At 45.2% G+C, this 18,890-nt stretch overlaps 1 protein-coding gene across 2 annotated transcripts in view; it reads left to right on the top strand.

Annotated features, from left to right (window-relative positions):
* Positions 1–18,484, top strand: part of PEAR1 (platelet endothelial aggregation receptor 1) — a 127,223-nt gene extending 108,739 nt beyond the window's left edge. Inside the window, exons 14-25 of one of the 2 annotated variants that reach the window (XM_063947115.1) lie at positions 505–651; positions 1,815–1,943; positions 2,988–3,116; positions 3,976–4,104; positions 6,286–6,414; positions 7,710–7,838; positions 8,664–8,882; positions 9,598–9,713; positions 9,823–9,952; positions 12,283–12,339; positions 14,541–14,744; positions 16,175–18,484. In XM_063947115.1, the coding sequence (XP_063803185.1) occupies positions 505–651; positions 1,815–1,943; positions 2,988–3,116; positions 3,976–4,104; positions 6,286–6,414; positions 7,710–7,838; positions 8,664–8,882; positions 9,598–9,713; positions 9,823–9,952; positions 12,283–12,339; positions 14,541–14,744; positions 16,175–16,338 (1,682 nt within the window). In that variant the 3' untranslated portion in view covers positions 16,339–18,484. The remainder of the gene's footprint in view (positions 1–504; positions 652–1,814; positions 1,944–2,987; positions 3,117–3,975; positions 4,105–6,285; positions 6,415–7,709; positions 7,839–8,663; positions 8,883–9,597; positions 9,714–9,822; positions 9,953–12,282; positions 12,340–14,540; positions 14,745–16,174) is intronic. The other variant, XM_063947116.1, reaches the window with a different exon arrangement.
* The last annotated feature ends 406 nt before the right edge of the window (positions 18,485–18,890 follow it).

Genomic DNA, 18,890 nt, shown 5'->3' with positions numbered 1-18,890 from the left:
ATTCAGACCCTGTCGACCTAGTGACTGTCGACCTATAGTTGTCGACCTAAACATTGTCGACCTAGATACTGTCGATTTGATGATCCACACCCTTCCTGACAGTCCTGCCTGGGTGGATCTATCTATCCTGCCTGGGTGTTTACTATATACACTTTCTAGTAGAGGTGTATATAACCCTCGCCTGCCATTTTTGGTAGGCTTGTGTATACTATTGACTCTTCTGTCTACTGCCTCTTCCCTACCGCTAGATATATGAGGGTAGCTGTGGACACCAAGGAGGGTAATTGTCAAACATTTCGTATATAAGGTGCAATTTACAGCATGAATTGACATAAACGGTGCTCAGAAGCCTGAGGGAGTGCTAGAGAGAATTGCCAGTGTAAGTAGCACTAAGTGAATGGTTATAGACGTACAGATATACCTAATAATGAGGACACTGATAAGCACACAGACCATGCTTATTCCTGCTGTGAGATCATGTGCCCTTATTGTCTCATCTCTTAGGGGTGAAGTGTGAGCAGCCCTGCAGAGACGGCTACTGGGGGAGGAACTGCAACATGTCCTGTACATGTAAGAATGGGGCGTCCTGCTCTACAGAGGACGGATCATGCACCTGCCCTGCTGGATTTGAGGGCACAGACTGCGAGAACAGTAAGAGAAGTGCCGTAATGGTAAAGCAGTACCACCTACTGTAGGCCCCCCCCCAGTGCACCACCACTATAGTATTATTGTATGACATGCTGTCAGAGTGCATCTGGGCACAGACTGCGAGAACATTAAGAGAAGTGCTGTAATGGTAAAGCAGTATCACCTACTGTAGCCCCCCCCCCCCCCCCCCCAGTGCACCACCACTATAGTATTATTGTATGACATGCTGGCAGAGTGCATCTGGGCACAGACTGCGAGAACAGTAAGAGAAGTGCTGTAATGGTAACGCAGTACCCCCTACTATAGACCCCCCCCACAGGGCATCACCACTATAGAATTAGTGTATGAATTGCTGTCAGAGTGCATCTGGGCACATGCTGCAAGAACAGTAAGAGACGTGCGGTAATGGTAAAGCAGTACCACCTACTGTAGCCCCCCCCCCCCCACACACACACACAGTGCACCACCACTATAGTAGTATTGTATGACGTGCTCTTAGAGGGGTTCACTACGGCTGGCCGGCGGTCGGGCTCCCGGCGACCAGCATACCGGCGCCGGGAGCCCGACCGCCGGCTTACCGACAGTGTGGCGAGGGCAAATGAGCCCCTTGCGGGCTCGCTGCGCTCGCCACGCTACGGGCACGGTGGCGCGCTACGCGCGCCACACTATTTTATTCTCCCTCTATGGGGGTCGTGGACCCCCACGAGGGAAAATAAGTGTCGGTATGACGGCTGTCGGGCTCCCGGCGCCGGTATACTGAGCGCCGGGAGCCCGCCCGCCGGTATACAGAAGACCACCCCTCTTAGAGTACCGTAATGGTACAGCAGTACCTCCTACTAGTCCAGCTGTAACGTCAGAGCCTGCAGCCCGGATACGGGCGGTCGGCGGGTCACCAATACACAGAGACAGAGATGCTGATATATCTGCAGATATTTATCTGGTATTGGCTGTGCTGCAGGGCTGACCCAAACGTAGTCCAAACATATCGGGTGTACGCACCCACCGGTGCCCTACAGATGTATCGCCCGTTTGATGGAATGGGTGATATATGTATCAGTGTGAACCCAGCTTTTGTCATGCGTAACCTTACCAGCTGCCGTGTGCGTAGTGGGCTGTAGTGTTAGGGACAATGGCTCAGAGAGTTGATGGTCTGTCTTCTGTTCCAGGCTGCCCTCCAGGACGGTATGGGAAGAGATGCACCTTTATATGCAAGTGCTCCGACCACGCTACCTGTGATGCCTCAGATGGCTCCTGTAAATGTTTCCCTGGATGGAGAGGCAGCGACTGCTCTGAGTGTAAGTGCCTCAGACCTCCTCCGGGACCTTGGTAGAATCATGGGGTTTAATGTATTGCAAAATAACTGTGGAGAAGTTACCCATAGCAACCTATACCAGAAACTCCAATTACTGTGCCTGTGCATATATTAAACATTTCTTTGACCTTTTTCGAGTTAATATATCAGATAATGTGGCTCTTGCTGTAAATTAGGGTATTAGTAGGGGTGTGATAGGAGATCCGGGCGGTTAGCAATTAGTGGGGGTGGCTGCTAGGGCTAAGTCACGGGGTGGTGGCTAGGGCTAAGACTCAGAGGGATGGGGAGCGGATACAGTTAACCCTAATCCCCCCCCATTCAGGATGTCGGTGTTCCGGTGCCGGGATTCTGAGTGGTGCCTTATTCCATTGTTAGAACCAAGAACCTTTGCCCTGTCCAGCTACGCTTTCTCAGTAGGCTTCTCCCAATCCAAGCTCCTTCTGTTTACAAAGAGGTCCATCAGCAGCTCATGGATTGGCGTTTGTTTGCCGTTGCATCGGCTGTTGCTGGCCTCAGACCATGTCATCCACACCATCTCATTTGAAGAGTATGGGGGGTATTCAGCTGTTTGAAAAGTCAGTTGGGAGTCTGTTTTTTCCTATCTAATAAACAGGAAAAAACAGACACCCAACCGACTTTTCAAACAATTGAATTCCCCCCAATATTTGAATGCAATCCCTGCCACCTCTCCCAAGTGTTGCCAGTAAGGAGACCTTTTCAGCTACACCTGACAATAACACGGGTTGGCCTACAAAAGCAGAGAAAACTCTGTGAGGTGGTATCGAATGTTAAGCAAAGAGTGGAAGCACGCCCGAAGGTCCAAAGAATGAACCGATGAGAGAAATGACAAGCTGGAAGATATGCCAGAGGAAAATGTGAAGGCCGCGGCCTAGGAGATCTGTACATTCTCCAGTGTGGCGGATTATATCTCGTTACTGGTGACAGTGAGCAGAGGAGAGCTCGTTCCCAAACACAACGCAACCTAACACCAGTGCACTCAATTAACAGCTCCTTGTTCTGTTCTCAGCCTGCTCTGCGGGATACTGGGGGAAGGACTGCGCCAACAGCTGCTACTGTGACAACGGAGGACATTGCAGTCCTGTGGATGGGAGGTGTGACTGCCTGCCGGGCTGGGCCGGGAAGACGTGTTCTGAAGGTATTGCTGCTCTTTACGCTGTATTCATATCTAAGCTAAACTCCTGTCTGTTGGCCAAGTCCCTGACCTCACATTACATGCTGGGGAAACCGCATGATAGGTCGACAGTCAATAAGTCCAACCCAAATGGTCAACATGCATTAGGATAGACAGGTACAAAAAGTCGACGCATAAGAGGTAGACGACAGTTCAAAGGGCCGACAGTTTCAAAACATCGATTTTACAACGGGCAACACACAAATGGTCAACACAACTTTTGTTTTCATATATATTTTTTTTCCATGTTGACCATTTGGGTTTGACCTATGAACTTTAGACCTTTTTTGATCTAATGAACCATACCCACATGCTTGCTAAACATGAGCACGCACATAAACACACATAGGCCCAGAAAATGTGTGGCCTATATGATATACTGTATAAATAAACAGAGTGCTTGATTGGCATTGAGTGGTGGCTCCAGGCAGGGCGTGCGAAGTGCATAACATTGTACCTAGAAGAGAGCGGCAGTGGCATAACATTGTACCTAGAAGAGAGCGGCAGGGGTACTGGGGGGCGGGCACTAGGTGTTGTATAAGAGATGTACTGTATGCTACAAAAACATAAAATACATTGCGGCAGATTTAACAATGAGTGATAGTCTTATCACTCGTTACGGATTTTAAATGGTGCCCGGCTAATCAGCTCCTAGTTGTCATTTTTCTGACACATGACCATTGGGAGCTGATTGGCTGGAACACCATTTAACATTCATAACGAGTAATAACCAGAATATCACTGGTTGTTAAATCTGCCCCATTGTAATATATAATTTTTATAGTTTCGTTTTTATCTGCTGTTTGTTGCTTTTTTTGATCAGACTGTTCTCTGGGAACGTGGGGAAAGGACTGTGCCAATACCTGCTATTGCCACAACAGGGGCCACTGCAGTCCTGTAGACGGAACGTGTACCTGTCTACCGGGATGGACCGGGAAGGTGTGTTCTGAAGGTAAATCTGCTCTGTCCCTGGGTTCTCTCTTCTCCAGTGACCGCTGGGTGCGTGCAGAACTAGCGTGCCTCATAGCTGGCCAAATATACAACAATCCGGGTGATCATATTGGTAATTGGTCCAACATCATAGCATGTGTGATAATGACCTCTAACATATGGCCTGATCAAGCTATGGCAATATCTTTCTAAGGGTGGCGGAACGATCTGCTCAGTTGAGGGTTACGGTGGCGTATGTATGGTGTCGCAGGCCCACCAGATTTTATTGGGTTATTCAGCCTGATTGCTGAATAATAGTATACCCTACTGCAGTGTTTCCCAACCGCGGTCCTCAAGGCACACTAACAGTCCTGGTTTTAGTGATATCCAGGCTTGAACACAGGTGACTTAATTAGTACAGGTTGAGTCTCCCTTATCCAAAATGCTTGGGACCAGAGGTACTTTGGATATGGGATTTTTCCGTATTTTGGAATAATTGCATACCATAGTGAGATATCATGGTGATGGGACCTAAATCTAAGCACAGAATGCATTTATGTTACATATACACCTTATACACACAGCCTGAAGGTCATTTTAGCCAATATTTTTTATAACTTTGTGCATTAAGCAAAGTGTGTCTACATTCACACAATTCATTTATGTTTCATATACACCTTATACACACAGCCTGAAGGTCATTTAATACAATATTTTTAATAACTTTGTGTATTAAACAAAGTTTGTGTACATTGAGACATCAAAAAACAAAGGTTTCACTATCTCACTCTCACTCAAAAAAGTCCGTATTTCGGAATATTCCGTATTTCGGAATATATGGATATGGGATACTCAACCTGTACCTCAGTTATTTTGATTTAACCATCTGTGCTGAAGCCTGGATATCACTAAAACCTGCACTGTTGGTGTGCCTTGAGGACCGTGGTTGGGAATGCCTGCCCTACTGTATGCATTCAGATTAATCACCGATCTGGTCACAATAAGACCCCAAATGCCCGATAGTCTCAATGAATACATATTATTACTTCCTTCAGATACTGTATCTCTTTGGACTTCCAGTAATGTCAGAGAACAAGCAGGGCTCTCCTCCTCTGCTCAGTCCTCAATTTTAGTGATGGGTTATTTTCACTAATTGTTCACTAGTGTTTCCGGATTCAGAGCATTATTCAGGTTTGAAAGCAAACCAAAAAAGTAACAAATTGGGCAAAACCATGTTGCACTGCAGGGGGGGCAGATGTAACATGTGCAGAGAGAGTTAGATTTGGGTGGGGCGTATTCAAACTGAAATCTAATTTGCAGTGTGAAACTAAAGCAGCCAGTATTTACCCTGCACAGAAACAAAATAACCCACCCAAATCTAACTCTCTGCACATGTTACATCTGTCCACCTGCAGTGCTGCATAGTTTTGCCCAATTGCTAACTTTTTTTTGTTTGCTAACAACTCTGAGTAACCCCCTCAGTTTGCCACGAGATCTACGATTTGGCTCCCGCTCAATTTTTACCATAACCCCGCTATTCAGCAAAGGGTTAACGGAGACGATAACGCAATTATTTTCCCCGTTTATACCCATCTCGCTGAAGATTGCACGGTAGGAAGCAAGCCATTGATCTCTATTATGGTTTAACGTTTTATGGCACTCAGCAAGCATCAAAACGTGAAACTGGCCGATAAAATGTTACTTTATGTAACGCCATTTCAGAATGGTGTTCTATAAAGAAAATCTATAAATCTGATGAAAAATGCAGCGACAGAGGGAAATGTTCCCATCGCTCCCTGCAGGATCTTGAAACGAGCGACAAGTGTATATATTATTATACATTTATATTTTATGTGGTGTATATATAAAATGTATTTATAAACCACATAAATATAAATGTATCCAGACTAATATAAAGCCTATGTCCATATTTTAATAAACTATGTACACACAAGGACGACTCGCTAAGATGCGCTGTCATCTGCGACGGGACCCTGACTGACCTCTCTAATATCCCCTGCTGTCCCCCCTTTTCATATATCTTGGTGATACTTAATTTTTGCACACAAAATTCTTCAGGTGAATATGCCCCATTGTGCGAAAGGGTGTGTTAGCGTCACGTATGTGGAACACCCTTATAAAGTACAATTACTGCCTGTGCTCTGATGGTTTCATGTCAAGCCCTCTGTTTTCTTGCGCATAGCCTGCCCCCTGTGGTCATACGGAGTGAACTGCATGAACAAGTGCCGCTGCAAGAACGGAGAGGCGTGCGACCATGTAACCGGGAAATGCACCTGTCTGCCCGGGTATTATGGCTACTTCTGTGATAAAAGTAAGTGAAGAGGCGGGATATAAGGGGGACCCGTGTAATAGGGATATAGCGCAGTGCATATAATGACATTGATCTTACTAAAACATTTAACAATTTTTAAAAGCTTTTAAGTATTTAAATGTTTCCCGGAAACACAATTGTGTTTCCTTTTTATGAATCTCACATTATGAATAAATGGCGGCATCATGTCCAATAGTCGGGAGGATTTCATAGGCAAACGCAGGAGGGGGGGGGGGGGGGGGGTCCGGTTGCCTGGAAACCCCCCTCCTCTTGGCAAGTGGGTCAAATTACGACAATTGCAATGGTATATAATACAATTACTGGAGCTGCCGCCGCATCATGCAGTTTAAGCTGCTGCACATGTCCTGGGGTAGAAGCTTCTTCTGCTTCTGGAGCCTCAATCAGTGCAGTGGACCAGAAAGTAGCTACCAGGAAGAAGAGACAGGAGCCTTACCATGAGGTGGGAGAATGTGTGCTTAGAAAGTGCAGTTCTGGTTCTATTATGTTTGTGTCTTTATTTATTGTGGTATGTTTAACCTTTTCCTGACCACTTACATTATTTTATTTATATTAAATATGTTTGATACAGCCTGTACTATAGACCATCTATAGTGTTAAATATTAATATTGTATTCCATGTTCCGCAGAGTGGGAGATTGTGGATTGCATTTGGAAACCCCCCTCTAGAAATCCTGCGTTTGCCACTGGGTTTTTAAGATCTTTTATTACAGTATGTTGATCCTTTATCTGGGTTTCTGAGCCTGGAATATAAGACAAGCAAACAACATAAGTATATTGTAACATTTACCACAGCATGGGGCACAGGCCAGTATTACTCTGCCACGCACACCTGGTGAGGCTTCACAGTCACGCTGCAGGCCGGGTTTGGTGCCCACACAATAGGATGCCCTGGATAGCGGTTGGAGAAATAGAACTAATAGAATAAGGTGGATGGAAGATCTATGTTACCAGGAAAGACTGTCGGGATCCCGACATTCAAGATCCCAATGCTGGAATCCCGACAGGCGGCTAAATGCCGGCGGTCAGAATCCCGACTGCTGCCCCCCGTATTCCCACTCAGGTGGTGGGACCACGCCACCCACCCAAGTGGGAATATAACCTGTGGTGAGCGTAGCAAGCCCGCAAGGGGATTTGCTGTACTCGCTGCAGGTATGCCAACAGCCCCGGTATATCGTATGTATTCCAATGAAAGAGTTTAATTCCTTCCCATTATGTGCTGATCCATATATTCCTAGTTCATTGCTGTGCCCTCTCTTCCTCTTCTCCATCCGCAGAGTGCTCTCCTCGGACCTACGGCTTGATGTGCTACCAGCTCTGTGACTGTCTCCACAATGCCACCTGCGACCATGTGACCGGTCAGTGCCAGTGTGAGGCTGGCTGGTCCGGCACACGTTGTGAAAGAGGTATGGAAACCGGATGGTAGATACCTGGAAGAGGTGATGGCTGACTGGTTAGCGAGTGAATGTAATAGAAATGTAAATTGCAGGGGTGGGCATCTTGCATCATTAGGCCCTGCCCCCTTGTGGTGTTAATGTTGCGATTCGCTGGTTTACAACTGAGCTTGTCATATCGGCCCCACCCCCTCCAAGCAGCCATTGTAGGGGGTGGGAATCGGTCCATTAGGGAGGGTTTCTGGGTTCTCAGAAACCCCTCCTGCATGTGCCATTGCTTTTTATGGTCAACAACTAAGGACTATTTTATCAAAATTAGGAGCGTTGGGAGGTATGAACTGGACAGGGTTCCCCTTTATGACAGCAAATTAATATACACTTCACAACTGCAAGGTTGGAGTCATAAAGATTGAGATATATAATGGGATTGATAGATTTGAATGCACTTTGGTGCAGAATATATACTTTGCATTAAGCAAGGATGAGACCTCCAGTAGTGGGATTATTACAGTAGTAGTGGGATTATTACAGTAGTGGGATTATTACAGTAGTGGGATTATTACAGTAGTGGGTATTACAGTAGTAGTGGGATTATTACAGTAGTAGTGGGGATTATTACAGTAGTGGGATTATTACAGTAGTGGGATTATTACAGTAGTGGGATTATTACAGTAGTAGTGGGGATTATTACAGTAGTGGTATTATTACAGTGATGGGATTATTCCTTTGCGGTAAGTGAGGGGGTGCTATAATCAGGGTGCACTTTATTTCTACATTTATATTAATGGCTGCAGTATCTCCACTTTCTAACCTCATTACACTGTTCTTTGTACCCAGCTCCCACGGTGGATGTCCCATTCACAATGGTGCCAAAGACCTCAGCGGGCACCGATTCTATTGGACCCATGATTGGCATCATTGCCTTAGTCATTCTGATGGTAGCGCTTATTGCCTTCTTTCTCGCGTACCGACACTGGCAAAAGGACAAAGAAAGCCGCAACCGAACCGTGGCCTATATCGCTACCAGGCCGGTCAGCTCTGACTATGAAGTTCCAGGTAATCCGCTCTATAACCGGGTAATACATGTGATACGGGGGTCTAGAATACATTGTGGGTGTCCCTCAGGCAATGTGCAGCGTGCTACCCTCCCAACAGGAGGGGTGCGTTACAAATAAAGTTATAAAATGCTAGGTCATAGAGCTGTAATCAGATACATCTACCAGACCCATATAACTAGTATTCAACATTGTAATCACCAGCACACAATACAGGCAGCACCCTATTGACCACCACACAATAGAGAGAGCATCCTACTGACGACACAATACATATAGCACCCTAGTGACCACCACACAATAAAGAGAGCACACTAGTGACAGCACACAACACAGAAAGAACCCTTGTGACTATCACACAATACAGAGGGCACCCTAGTGACCATACACAATACAGATAGCACCCTAGTTGCCATACACAATACTGAGAGCACCCTAGTGACCATATACAATACAGAGAGTACTGTAGTGACCATGGCACAATACAGAGAACATCCTTTTGAGCACCATAGAAATAGCATAATGCTAATTAGTTAATATTAGATTCTACTTTAGCTATAAAATAGTAAATTGTGGCTCTTGCAATTCTATATTTTAAAGATTATTAAGCTAAAAGAATATCCGGGTGTCATGTTTCACCAGTATGGAATATCTATTTCTGCTCTGAGTGATTTACATACATTATCCTTATAATTACTGATAATCTGTATTTATAGATGTGCCGTCCGGCTATTTACACTACTACACTAACCCAAGCTACCATACGCTGTCGCAGTGTGGTCCCATCCCACCCCCGGTGCCCAGCAGCCAGGACAGACCAGGATCTAAAAAGGTATTTGTGTTTTCTGTTAAACAATATTGTGTATTATTGGAAGTTGTATCGGCTGATGGGCACTACAATATATGTTTCTACATGGCGGTAATTGAGGGTTTCTCTATAGACGAATTGCAATCCACATTTCTCCAATGTGATGAACGCAGAGAGGGAGAGAATAAGCGCTTACAGCCCGGAACACAATGCCACCTTACCAGCTGACTGGAAGCATCAGGGCGCACCTCTGAATCACAAAGGTACGTGGAATTTCTCCAGCAGGGTCCACAGGTTATCCACAGGATAACATTGGGATATGATGATCCTGGTTTTTAACACAGGATCTGCTGAATCCTCTATGGATAGAATGGCTTTCATTGCTCTAATTAACTCGGCTATATCCACTGAGCTGAGACCTTCCTCCTCCTCTTCGTATGCCGAAGTAGAATTTATTGAGCTTTCATCCTCCAATGAATCCTCATGTGAAACGTGTACCCTGTGAGGATGAAGATTTACTTACCACTGGCTTATCAGCCTGTTTCTTTTGAGAGGCTGCTGCTGGAAGTGATAAACCACGGGTGGGAAGCTGCATGTAAGGGTTAATCGTGTAACCTATCCCAGGTACAGGAGTTGGAGGAATTATCCGTTCAGCTATACTGGATAATGTCTGTGCAAACATAGCCCAAGGTGGATCAACCTGCACCTGAATCTGCCTTGTATTTTTCAAGAGACCCTGGTGAAAGCTAAAACAATTTGCACACAAACCATCCGGAACCAGATTCTGAGAGGTTAACACAGCTTTGCAAGACAAACATGATATGAGTGTTGGTTTCCACAGTGTACTACACAATTTGTGACTGTCATCACTTTAAGCTTTTTGAAGTGACCTACAATCCGACCCTACCCATTGAGGATCGGAATAGAAAAAAAACTGACAGAATATATAGTAAAGTCAGCAATCACACTAGCAGTCAGTCACGTTATACATTAGTATAATAAGCAATATGAGCACATCAACTACATTTCAAGTATGTAGGAGAACACATTACTGAATCATGGTTAAACAGATCTACCGTATTCAGACCCATAGCGAAAGAAACAACAGTAATAGTATACAGACTCATATGCAATAGGCACTTATCTAACTATTTGAACTCAAAAGGTAGATACAAGGAGACTGACCTCGCTTCCAGGACCGATCAATACGTTTGCGAATACAGAGTGGATCCAGACGCTACTAGCGTACACTGCCGCTCCATGAATCTATAGTGAACAGAGAAGCACCCGTCACACAGCCGCCTATGCTGCAACTGGGTCCCCTTCGTGTACAGCGTCTGAGACGGAAGCGCAATACAGTTCATGGCGGGAGACTCGGAGGAAACTGGTCATGAACTGGGGGGAGTGGCGACCAGGAGAGCGTCTGTCTCCCCACCGCTGACATCAATCCTAGGGATCGCAGCCTCATACTATTCTTGGAGCCTATGATCCCTAAGGTCTAGCGCTGGTGCACCCGAGGTGGCAGCTGCGTCAGCGACTGTTTGGTAGTCTCCTCCCAAAAACAGTGCGGCTGTGTCCATATTCCCCTTCTAAGTGGAACCGATGCCTTACCTTCTCCCCGTGCTCCGGCCACAGCCTGGTAACGTCTGCTGGACCTGCTAGTATATCCGACATAGACGCCCGTTGAAACAGCACTGTACTCGTGGGTAAGCGTTGTCGTGACCCGGCGGGAGTTGTTGGAGCGACTCTTTCTAAGGTACGTGTAAGACACTGTTTAGAAAGATCACTCAAGAAAAAATAGTAAGACTATAAAAATAGAATAAGAAAGCTTAGGGCTGCTAAAAACCAGCAGACCTCAGACCATCCGGCTCCTGCCGCGTCAAGCAAAAAACTGATTTGCTTGATCCAGGAGGCGGGGCTATATGGATGGGCCCGTTGCATGTTGGGAGGCCGAAAAGCTTTGACCGATTGGTGCAAATCCGCTGTCGCTTCATCATATCCCAATGTTATCCTGTGGACTTAGGAGAAATACCGTTATCAACGGTAAATTCTTACCATAAGGTATATTTCAATACACCAACACCCATTTGTCTTTTTAAAATGTGTTTCCCAGAATTAATAAGATCAGTTGTATTTTTTGTGTTGATTTATGGTAGAAATAATGTACTTTCTAATGCTGTTTCATTATCTACTTGATGAGTCAATTAACCGTATTATGCAAATTTCCAGGCATTTAAAGCCTTACTCCTTTCAATATACATATGTACATTGCAAAAAAAAGTTTGCCATTATGACACAGAGCTGAAACTTGTCCCTCCGGAGCACATTTTCGGTCTGATTGAGAGCTTTAGTGCAGATCCTGTACAATATTTGCAGCCAAGTGTATATTTTGCACCCAGTACGTGTATATGCTCCTAACCCTGAATCATTCTCTAAATCCTTAATGCTACAGACAAGCTAACCGTTATACATACTGTATTTCTACCATATGGCAACATTCAAAATATCAATGAAATACACAAGAAAATAAATGGTAAAATCTGCACCTGTAGCTCATGACAAGTCATACAAGAGCATGTCCTTTTGATTTCAGGGAGAAATTGTATTGACAGAAGCTACAGCGTTGGGGTTTACTTTAATAGGGGAAATGGTGAGTATCCAGTCCCCAGAGCCAGTGATTGTAGGGTAACTGGCCTGTGCTCCTCCACATTTCACTCTGTGGTCAGGGCGAGTGAATGTAGCTGATGCATACACATGGAAAAGCACAAAGCCAATTAGAGCACCTATATGCATAATAAACAAGTGCAGACTCTAGGACATAAGTCATGAAAGACTTTCTCACCACCATGTTTTGCCCTATGTGAATCCTTCTAATCCCTTATTTCAGCAGGAACAGTTATTCCATTCTCTAAACTAGATCGTCCTTTTGACCTATACTGAACCTAAAAATATCTGAATGCTCTGTTGAGTGTGGACCGGTCCAAGATGGAGTTCTTGAGGTCAGTCATCAACACAATGGGTTCAAGGTATCCAAGGACAACAAGGCACATACTAATCATGGAGGGACTCTAGTGCCTCCTCTAGTTGGCGATTAGTTCCATTACTTTCAGTTTTAAGCTGTGCCCCTAAACCTGTCCACAACCCCAAGGGTGTACACAAACATCATGGTAGTGGTGGCAATCACCCCTTGCCTGGACAATCTGCTGTTCAAGACTAATTCCCCAGACTTGCAGAAGGCTCCTGTTTTGAGTCAGCCCAGATCTTGGAATCTCAAGGTTGGAGTCTCAATTTCAAGAAATTCAATCTGACACCTCAGCAGTAGAAGCTCTTCCTGTGGGCTTCTGTTTAACATTCATCAGCAGAGAGGACAATGTTATCTTGTTACAGGGACTGGTGTAGTCTCTGCTGTTTTACAAGACAGGTGTCAGTGGGTGCATGAAGGTCATGAGCACAATGATGTCTACTTTCAAAGAGTACATTATACAAAGTTCCATTCAAGGATGTACTAGATCGAGCCGGTTGCAAAATAGGACAAGGCTCCGCAGCAGCTCAGCAGCCAGACCTTCAGACTGTCTCCATGTGTGCGTCTATCACTCCGCTGGTGGCTGAGAAGTGACAAACTCAACAGGAGGTGGCCTGGACGATTGTGACAATAAGGCTCTTACTCTTTACTTCCAATTATAGGAACTTTGGACTCCAGAGGAGTCCAAACTCCCACTGAACATGCTGGATCTTGCAAGAAAAGGATCATCAGGATCCAGTCAGACAAAATAAATGACATGAAGATTACTTAGGAATTTCTCAATCTGCCTTTTCTTTTAATCCAAAGTCTTCATCATAGGTTTTCCATCATACTAAAGTAAAAAAGAGACATGGCATAATACTGTATCACACTTGGTCCAACACATGGGTCTTATAGATAAAAGACTGTGTTCCAAATGATAGTGAGATAGATTCACCACTATTAGCCCTTCATATATTGTGCATAATTACCAACAGGTTAATCTTTAAGGCCAATCATCTTCTAGTAGTGAATAATTCTCTGTTAAACAGCAAGTCATCTTTCTCCTTCAGGGTCCACAGTGGTATCCACTGGTAGCAACAGCAGAACGGGCACCAAACGATCTAAGCTTTTCAGGCTCCCAGGGTGCAACGGGCAGCCCCCCTATATCCCCGCCTCCCAGCTCAGGCAATTCAGTTTTTTGTTTGGTGCGGCAGGATCTGTACCACTGGAAAACGGTGTGGCTGTATTTTTTTGCAGCTTTAAGCTTTGTTTTATATAGTCTTTTTTCTTTTCTTTTTTTTTTGAGTGAGCTTTCTGTGCGTCTTAAACGCATGTAAAATAGAGTCACTCCAACAACTCCCCGCCGGGTCGTGACAACGGATACCTTCCATCTACCATATAATGGGCAAATAGTCACATAATCCTTCTCCATTATCTGAACAGATCCACTTCTCCAGCAAAACCATTATGTTTGTCAAAAATAGGTTTATCATAGATTAAAAAAACGTACCCGAAATTGAATAAAGAACACATTTCATCACAAGAGATCCCAAAGTACCGGTCACTCTGTTTCTTATGATGCTTTCCTCCTGTCTTCATTGGATGTGAACCGCTGGCTGGACCCTCCACTGCAACGCGTTTCATTTTTCTTTTCAGCAAGTAGCGGATTGGAGTGTACTCGCATATGGCTGTATTTATCCCCCCCCCCCCCCAATAAAGCCCCATGTGAGCATACTTCTTTCTGCTACTTGATGTGCACTGAATTAGGAAGTGTGTAGTAGGCAAGATCCAGTATAAAAACAATTGTACACAAATATGACAAAAATAACATGAACTGTTTCTTGCAGAGTACGTGAAAAATTCCGTTAGTAACAGCTCCTTGAACAGTGAGAATCCCTACGCTACCATCAAAGATATCCCGATGCTCATGTCCAGGACTTCAGAGGGGAACTACATGGAGATGAAGTCCCCAGTCCATCGAGAGATGTCCTATGCAGAGATCGGGCTCTTTGATGAGGATGCCATGTACCAGGTGGACTCAGGGGAGCAAGGTAAGATTGCAACACTACTCAAGGAGCTCAGTAGATAATAACTTACCATTGGTGGGTTTCTTGACAACTGTAGATCTTACTTTACACACTAAAATAAAAGGTTGAGCTATAAATTCCAATTAATTATACTTGTGTTTAGGCTTTTTTTTCTCCACAAGAACTTAGTCAAGTTCATTACAGTCCTAGTTATATTGCATGTCCGTGCATAATGGGCAATTCGGCCTGCTATTATATATATATATATATAAGAGAGGAGGGGAGGTCTGTGGGGAGCATTCTGGTGAGGAGAGGGCATGAAAGGCACAAGTAGCTAGGAAGAGGGCATTTGAGTCACAGGCTGTTGAGAAAGGGACTAATGGGGACAATTAAGGTGAGGGACAATGAAATGAGGAGGGGTCATGTGGGGCACGAGTAGATAAGGAGAGGGCATGTGGACCACAGACTGGCGAGGAGGGGGCAATTAAGGTGAGGCACAATAAAGTGAAGAGGGGTCATGTGGGGCATGAGTAGATAAGGAGAGAGCTTGTGGACCACAGACTGGTGAGAAGTGGGCAAGTGGGGGGGACAATTAAGGTGAAGCACAATGAAGTGAGAAGGGGTCAAGTAGGTAAGGAGAGGGCATCTGGGGCACAGCTGCTAAGGAATGGGCAAGTGTTGTGCAGGCTAGTGAACGGATCAGTACTAAATGCCGCCAGCCGGAATCCCGGCGGTCGAAATACCGACGCCGGAATCCCGACAGGGGTGGCGAGTGGAACGCAGCCCCTTGCGGGCTCGCTTCGCTCGCCACGCTGCGGACACAGTGCCTCGCTACGCTGTGCACACTGTTATATTCTCCCTCTATGGGTGTCGTGGACACCCACGGAGGGAGAATATGTCGGGATTGTGGCGGTCGGGATTCCGGCGTCGGTATTTCGACCCCCGGGATTCCGGCCGGCGGCATCTTGACCGCATCCCCTAGTGAAGAGGGAACATATAGATCTATGATGTATAGGGAATATTCAGGTTATTTAGCCATTAGGGCACTACTAAAAAATTCAAACAGTGTATAAGTTTTATTTTAGCAGTGGTGAATTTTTCACTATTTACATTTGTATGACTGTTGCTGGTTCATTATGGTCATTGTATACATTTTATACTGGTTTTCAGTGGGGGGCATTGGGGTGGGGCAATGCTGTGTAAGCGAAGCCATGAAATACTCAATACTCAACACTACAGAACTAATAAGCTACCTAGTTCTGCCTAACAAAAAGATCGGAACATCTTATTTGTACCTTTGGGAATCCCTCACATCTAGGATTGTAGTGTTTCAAAGACAAGGAACCAAAAATACATCAAAAAGTCATGAATGATTTCAGAAAGTACATTTACTTCCACATTACTTATTCAAGTCGATGTATACAAATAACAGATAATTGTTTTCCCGTTTATAGACAGCTTTGCGCTCGGAGCCGGAGCAGCATCCACCAGTTCCCCTCGTCACAGTCTCCTGACCAACCACTACGACTCTCCAAAAAACAGCCACATTCCCAGCCACTATGACATGCCACCAGTACGACAATATCCCCCATCTCCCGGAGCAAAGCGGAAAGCCTGATGAGGAAACGTCTTGTGGTATATCCTTCCTTGGACTTTGTGGAGCCCAAGCTGGAATTGGCGGGCCTCATTATCTTCATGATCTGTGAAAACGCTTTTTGAGCTTTGTTTACAAAATAATGGTCCCGGTGTTTCAGTTGGGTACAATAGAGATGGGTCACTTGGTTGTTTCCCATTTAAACTGCATAGATGTTAATAGGAGTTTGGGATTTGGAGACTGGTCTCCCTCTAGAACTTAATTCTGAAGGCATCTACTGAAGCAGAAGACAACGTTTGTGGACATCTAATATGGGAAAAGATTCAGAACTCCTAGACTGTGGAGCATTCTCTTTGGAGTCTTCCTGAATGACGATGATTATATATTTGAGATGGGATCATTAATACCTGGCATATTATTGGATGCTAGGACTGTATTTGTGTATACACATGGACAATTCTGTCTTCTGCGTCTCGGCATGCGGATCATTCCTTCCTAAACAGTGTCAACAAATAACCGCGGACAAAGCGCCGTACCTAAATGGCCGAGACACTGAATAAAGGAATCTTCATTCATTTATGGGTGGATTTTGGACCAGAATTGAAGTAAATGTGTTGGAAAATGTTCTTGGCACAGACGAGCAGCGTGTATGGGCAGAGTTGGCGCCTTGGTATTTGAATGATCTATTTTGCCACTTATTCTAGTAATGAAGAATACGGGTGAAACGGGCGTTTATGCCAAACACGTCTGTCTTGGTTGTAAAGAGCATGGCAGAATTTCAGAAGATGTCTTGAAAATCCCAACCTGCACTTACTATATGCTGGTCATTAAAGAAAAACAAAACTAAACCACAAAAACAAACTGGTAGTGTTTAAAAGTAAGGTTATATTTCATGGTTTTGTGCAAGTGTAATTTACTATCTGCCTGGTATTTACCTTGCTTTCGGTTTGATGCGGCGGCGGTTCCAAGTCATGGTAGATTAAAGTTGCCGATTAATTTCTCACCGAAATAAATTAAGAAAAACATGAACGTGATTTATATCTGTGTGTCCTTCACAGGGATTATACATGATGGTTCAACTTAAGGAGTCGATTTGGAGTCGGTGGACATCAAGTGGAAATCCTCATTGCCTACTGTTATTCTGTCCACAACCCAACTGTTATCATTAGATGTCTTGCACAGTACTAAGGTGTTAATTCAGAGTTGATCGTATCTACGATCATTTACTCTTACATGCGGGGGTACGCCCAGCACAGAGCTAGTCCGCCCCGCAAGTCAGGGCCTACACCCTCCCCCGCACAGAAACAAAAGCATCGCACATCCACCAAAACGGTGGCCAGATGCCGCTGGCCCGCTCCCCCTCGCCTTGCAAACGCCTCTGCCTGTCAGTCAGGCAGAGGCGATCGCTGGGCTGAGATGCCGATAGCTTCTCTGGCATGCGCCGGTGCACTGCGGCGACCGTGCATGCACTGTTCAGACCTGAACGCCCGCTGTGTAAAAATGCACAGCAGCTCTCAGGTCTGAATTAGCCCCCAGGTGGAAGATATCCAACCGGAACAGGCTTTGTGTTTCCTTATACGCGGCTACAGACCTCTAGCTACAAATTCCCGCCCCAAACTTCCATAGAAGCAGGATCAGCCATCAGTCACTAGTGGACCGCGTTCTTCAGGTCCATTCATGTGTTATCCAAGATCCCAGAGCAATCTCAACGTAAAAGTGAAATCATGTGTTTTATTGCCTGTACAGGCGTCCTATACCCGCACACTTGTGATGTCCTATCCAATGGATTCTGCATCTGTTCTGCACCTGATATATTGTCCTGCCGGTGGGTTGCCCGTACACACAGGCAGATGTGCCAGTATATATCAGCGCGGCCCATTCTCTGCACTATATCGGTTATAGACCTATTGGCTATAAACACGAGCCGGTGGTCCAGCCGGTATATCTTATATATTATATGTATAGTGTATTGCTGGGTAGAACATCTGCTGATTCACTACTTATACAGATAAGGAACTTTGGCGCCGGTGATATCCTGACATTGGTTTCTTTTGTTGAAAGTGTATTTGCATGTTATTTAATTTTTTTTATTCTTTTAACATGTAATATCTCTTCTGAGACCTTCAGGGAAATATTTGTGTTTGAAATAAATTATGCCAACATCGTACAATCAGGGAAGGTTATTTAATGGACTGGAAATGGACTGCGCTATGGTGAATTTCACATGCATCACATATGTTATCAGCACATAGATCCTCTGTATAGATCACACCAACTTTAGTTTGCAGTAACCATGTCAGTGCTCGTGTTGATCTGCCAGTAGTGGAGGCCTCACAGATGCTGCAATTTGGGTGAAAGAGAGACCAAAAGGTGCCCGCTATAACAGTAGCGTTGAGCCTGGCTCTTCTGCTGGGCGCACAGCTGCACATGTACATTATAGCCGGCAGTGCTGCTCAGTCCCCCCGTGTGCTCCGCTACCTCCCCCCCCCCCCCCTCCTCCTGCAGCAGCTTGGGCCGAAGCAGGGGCCTCCTCCCAGCAGATGGGATGCGGAGAGCCAGGCAGGGGATCCTCGGAG

This window comes from Pseudophryne corroboree, chromosome 12 (genome assembly GCF_028390025.1).
Source record: "Pseudophryne corroboree isolate aPseCor3 chromosome 12, aPseCor3.hap2, whole genome shotgun sequence".
NCBI lineage: Eukaryota > Metazoa > Chordata > Amphibia > Anura > Myobatrachidae > Pseudophryne > Pseudophryne corroboree.
Note: the sequence above shows the minus strand (reverse complement) of the source record. Positions and strands in the feature narration are given on the sequence as shown.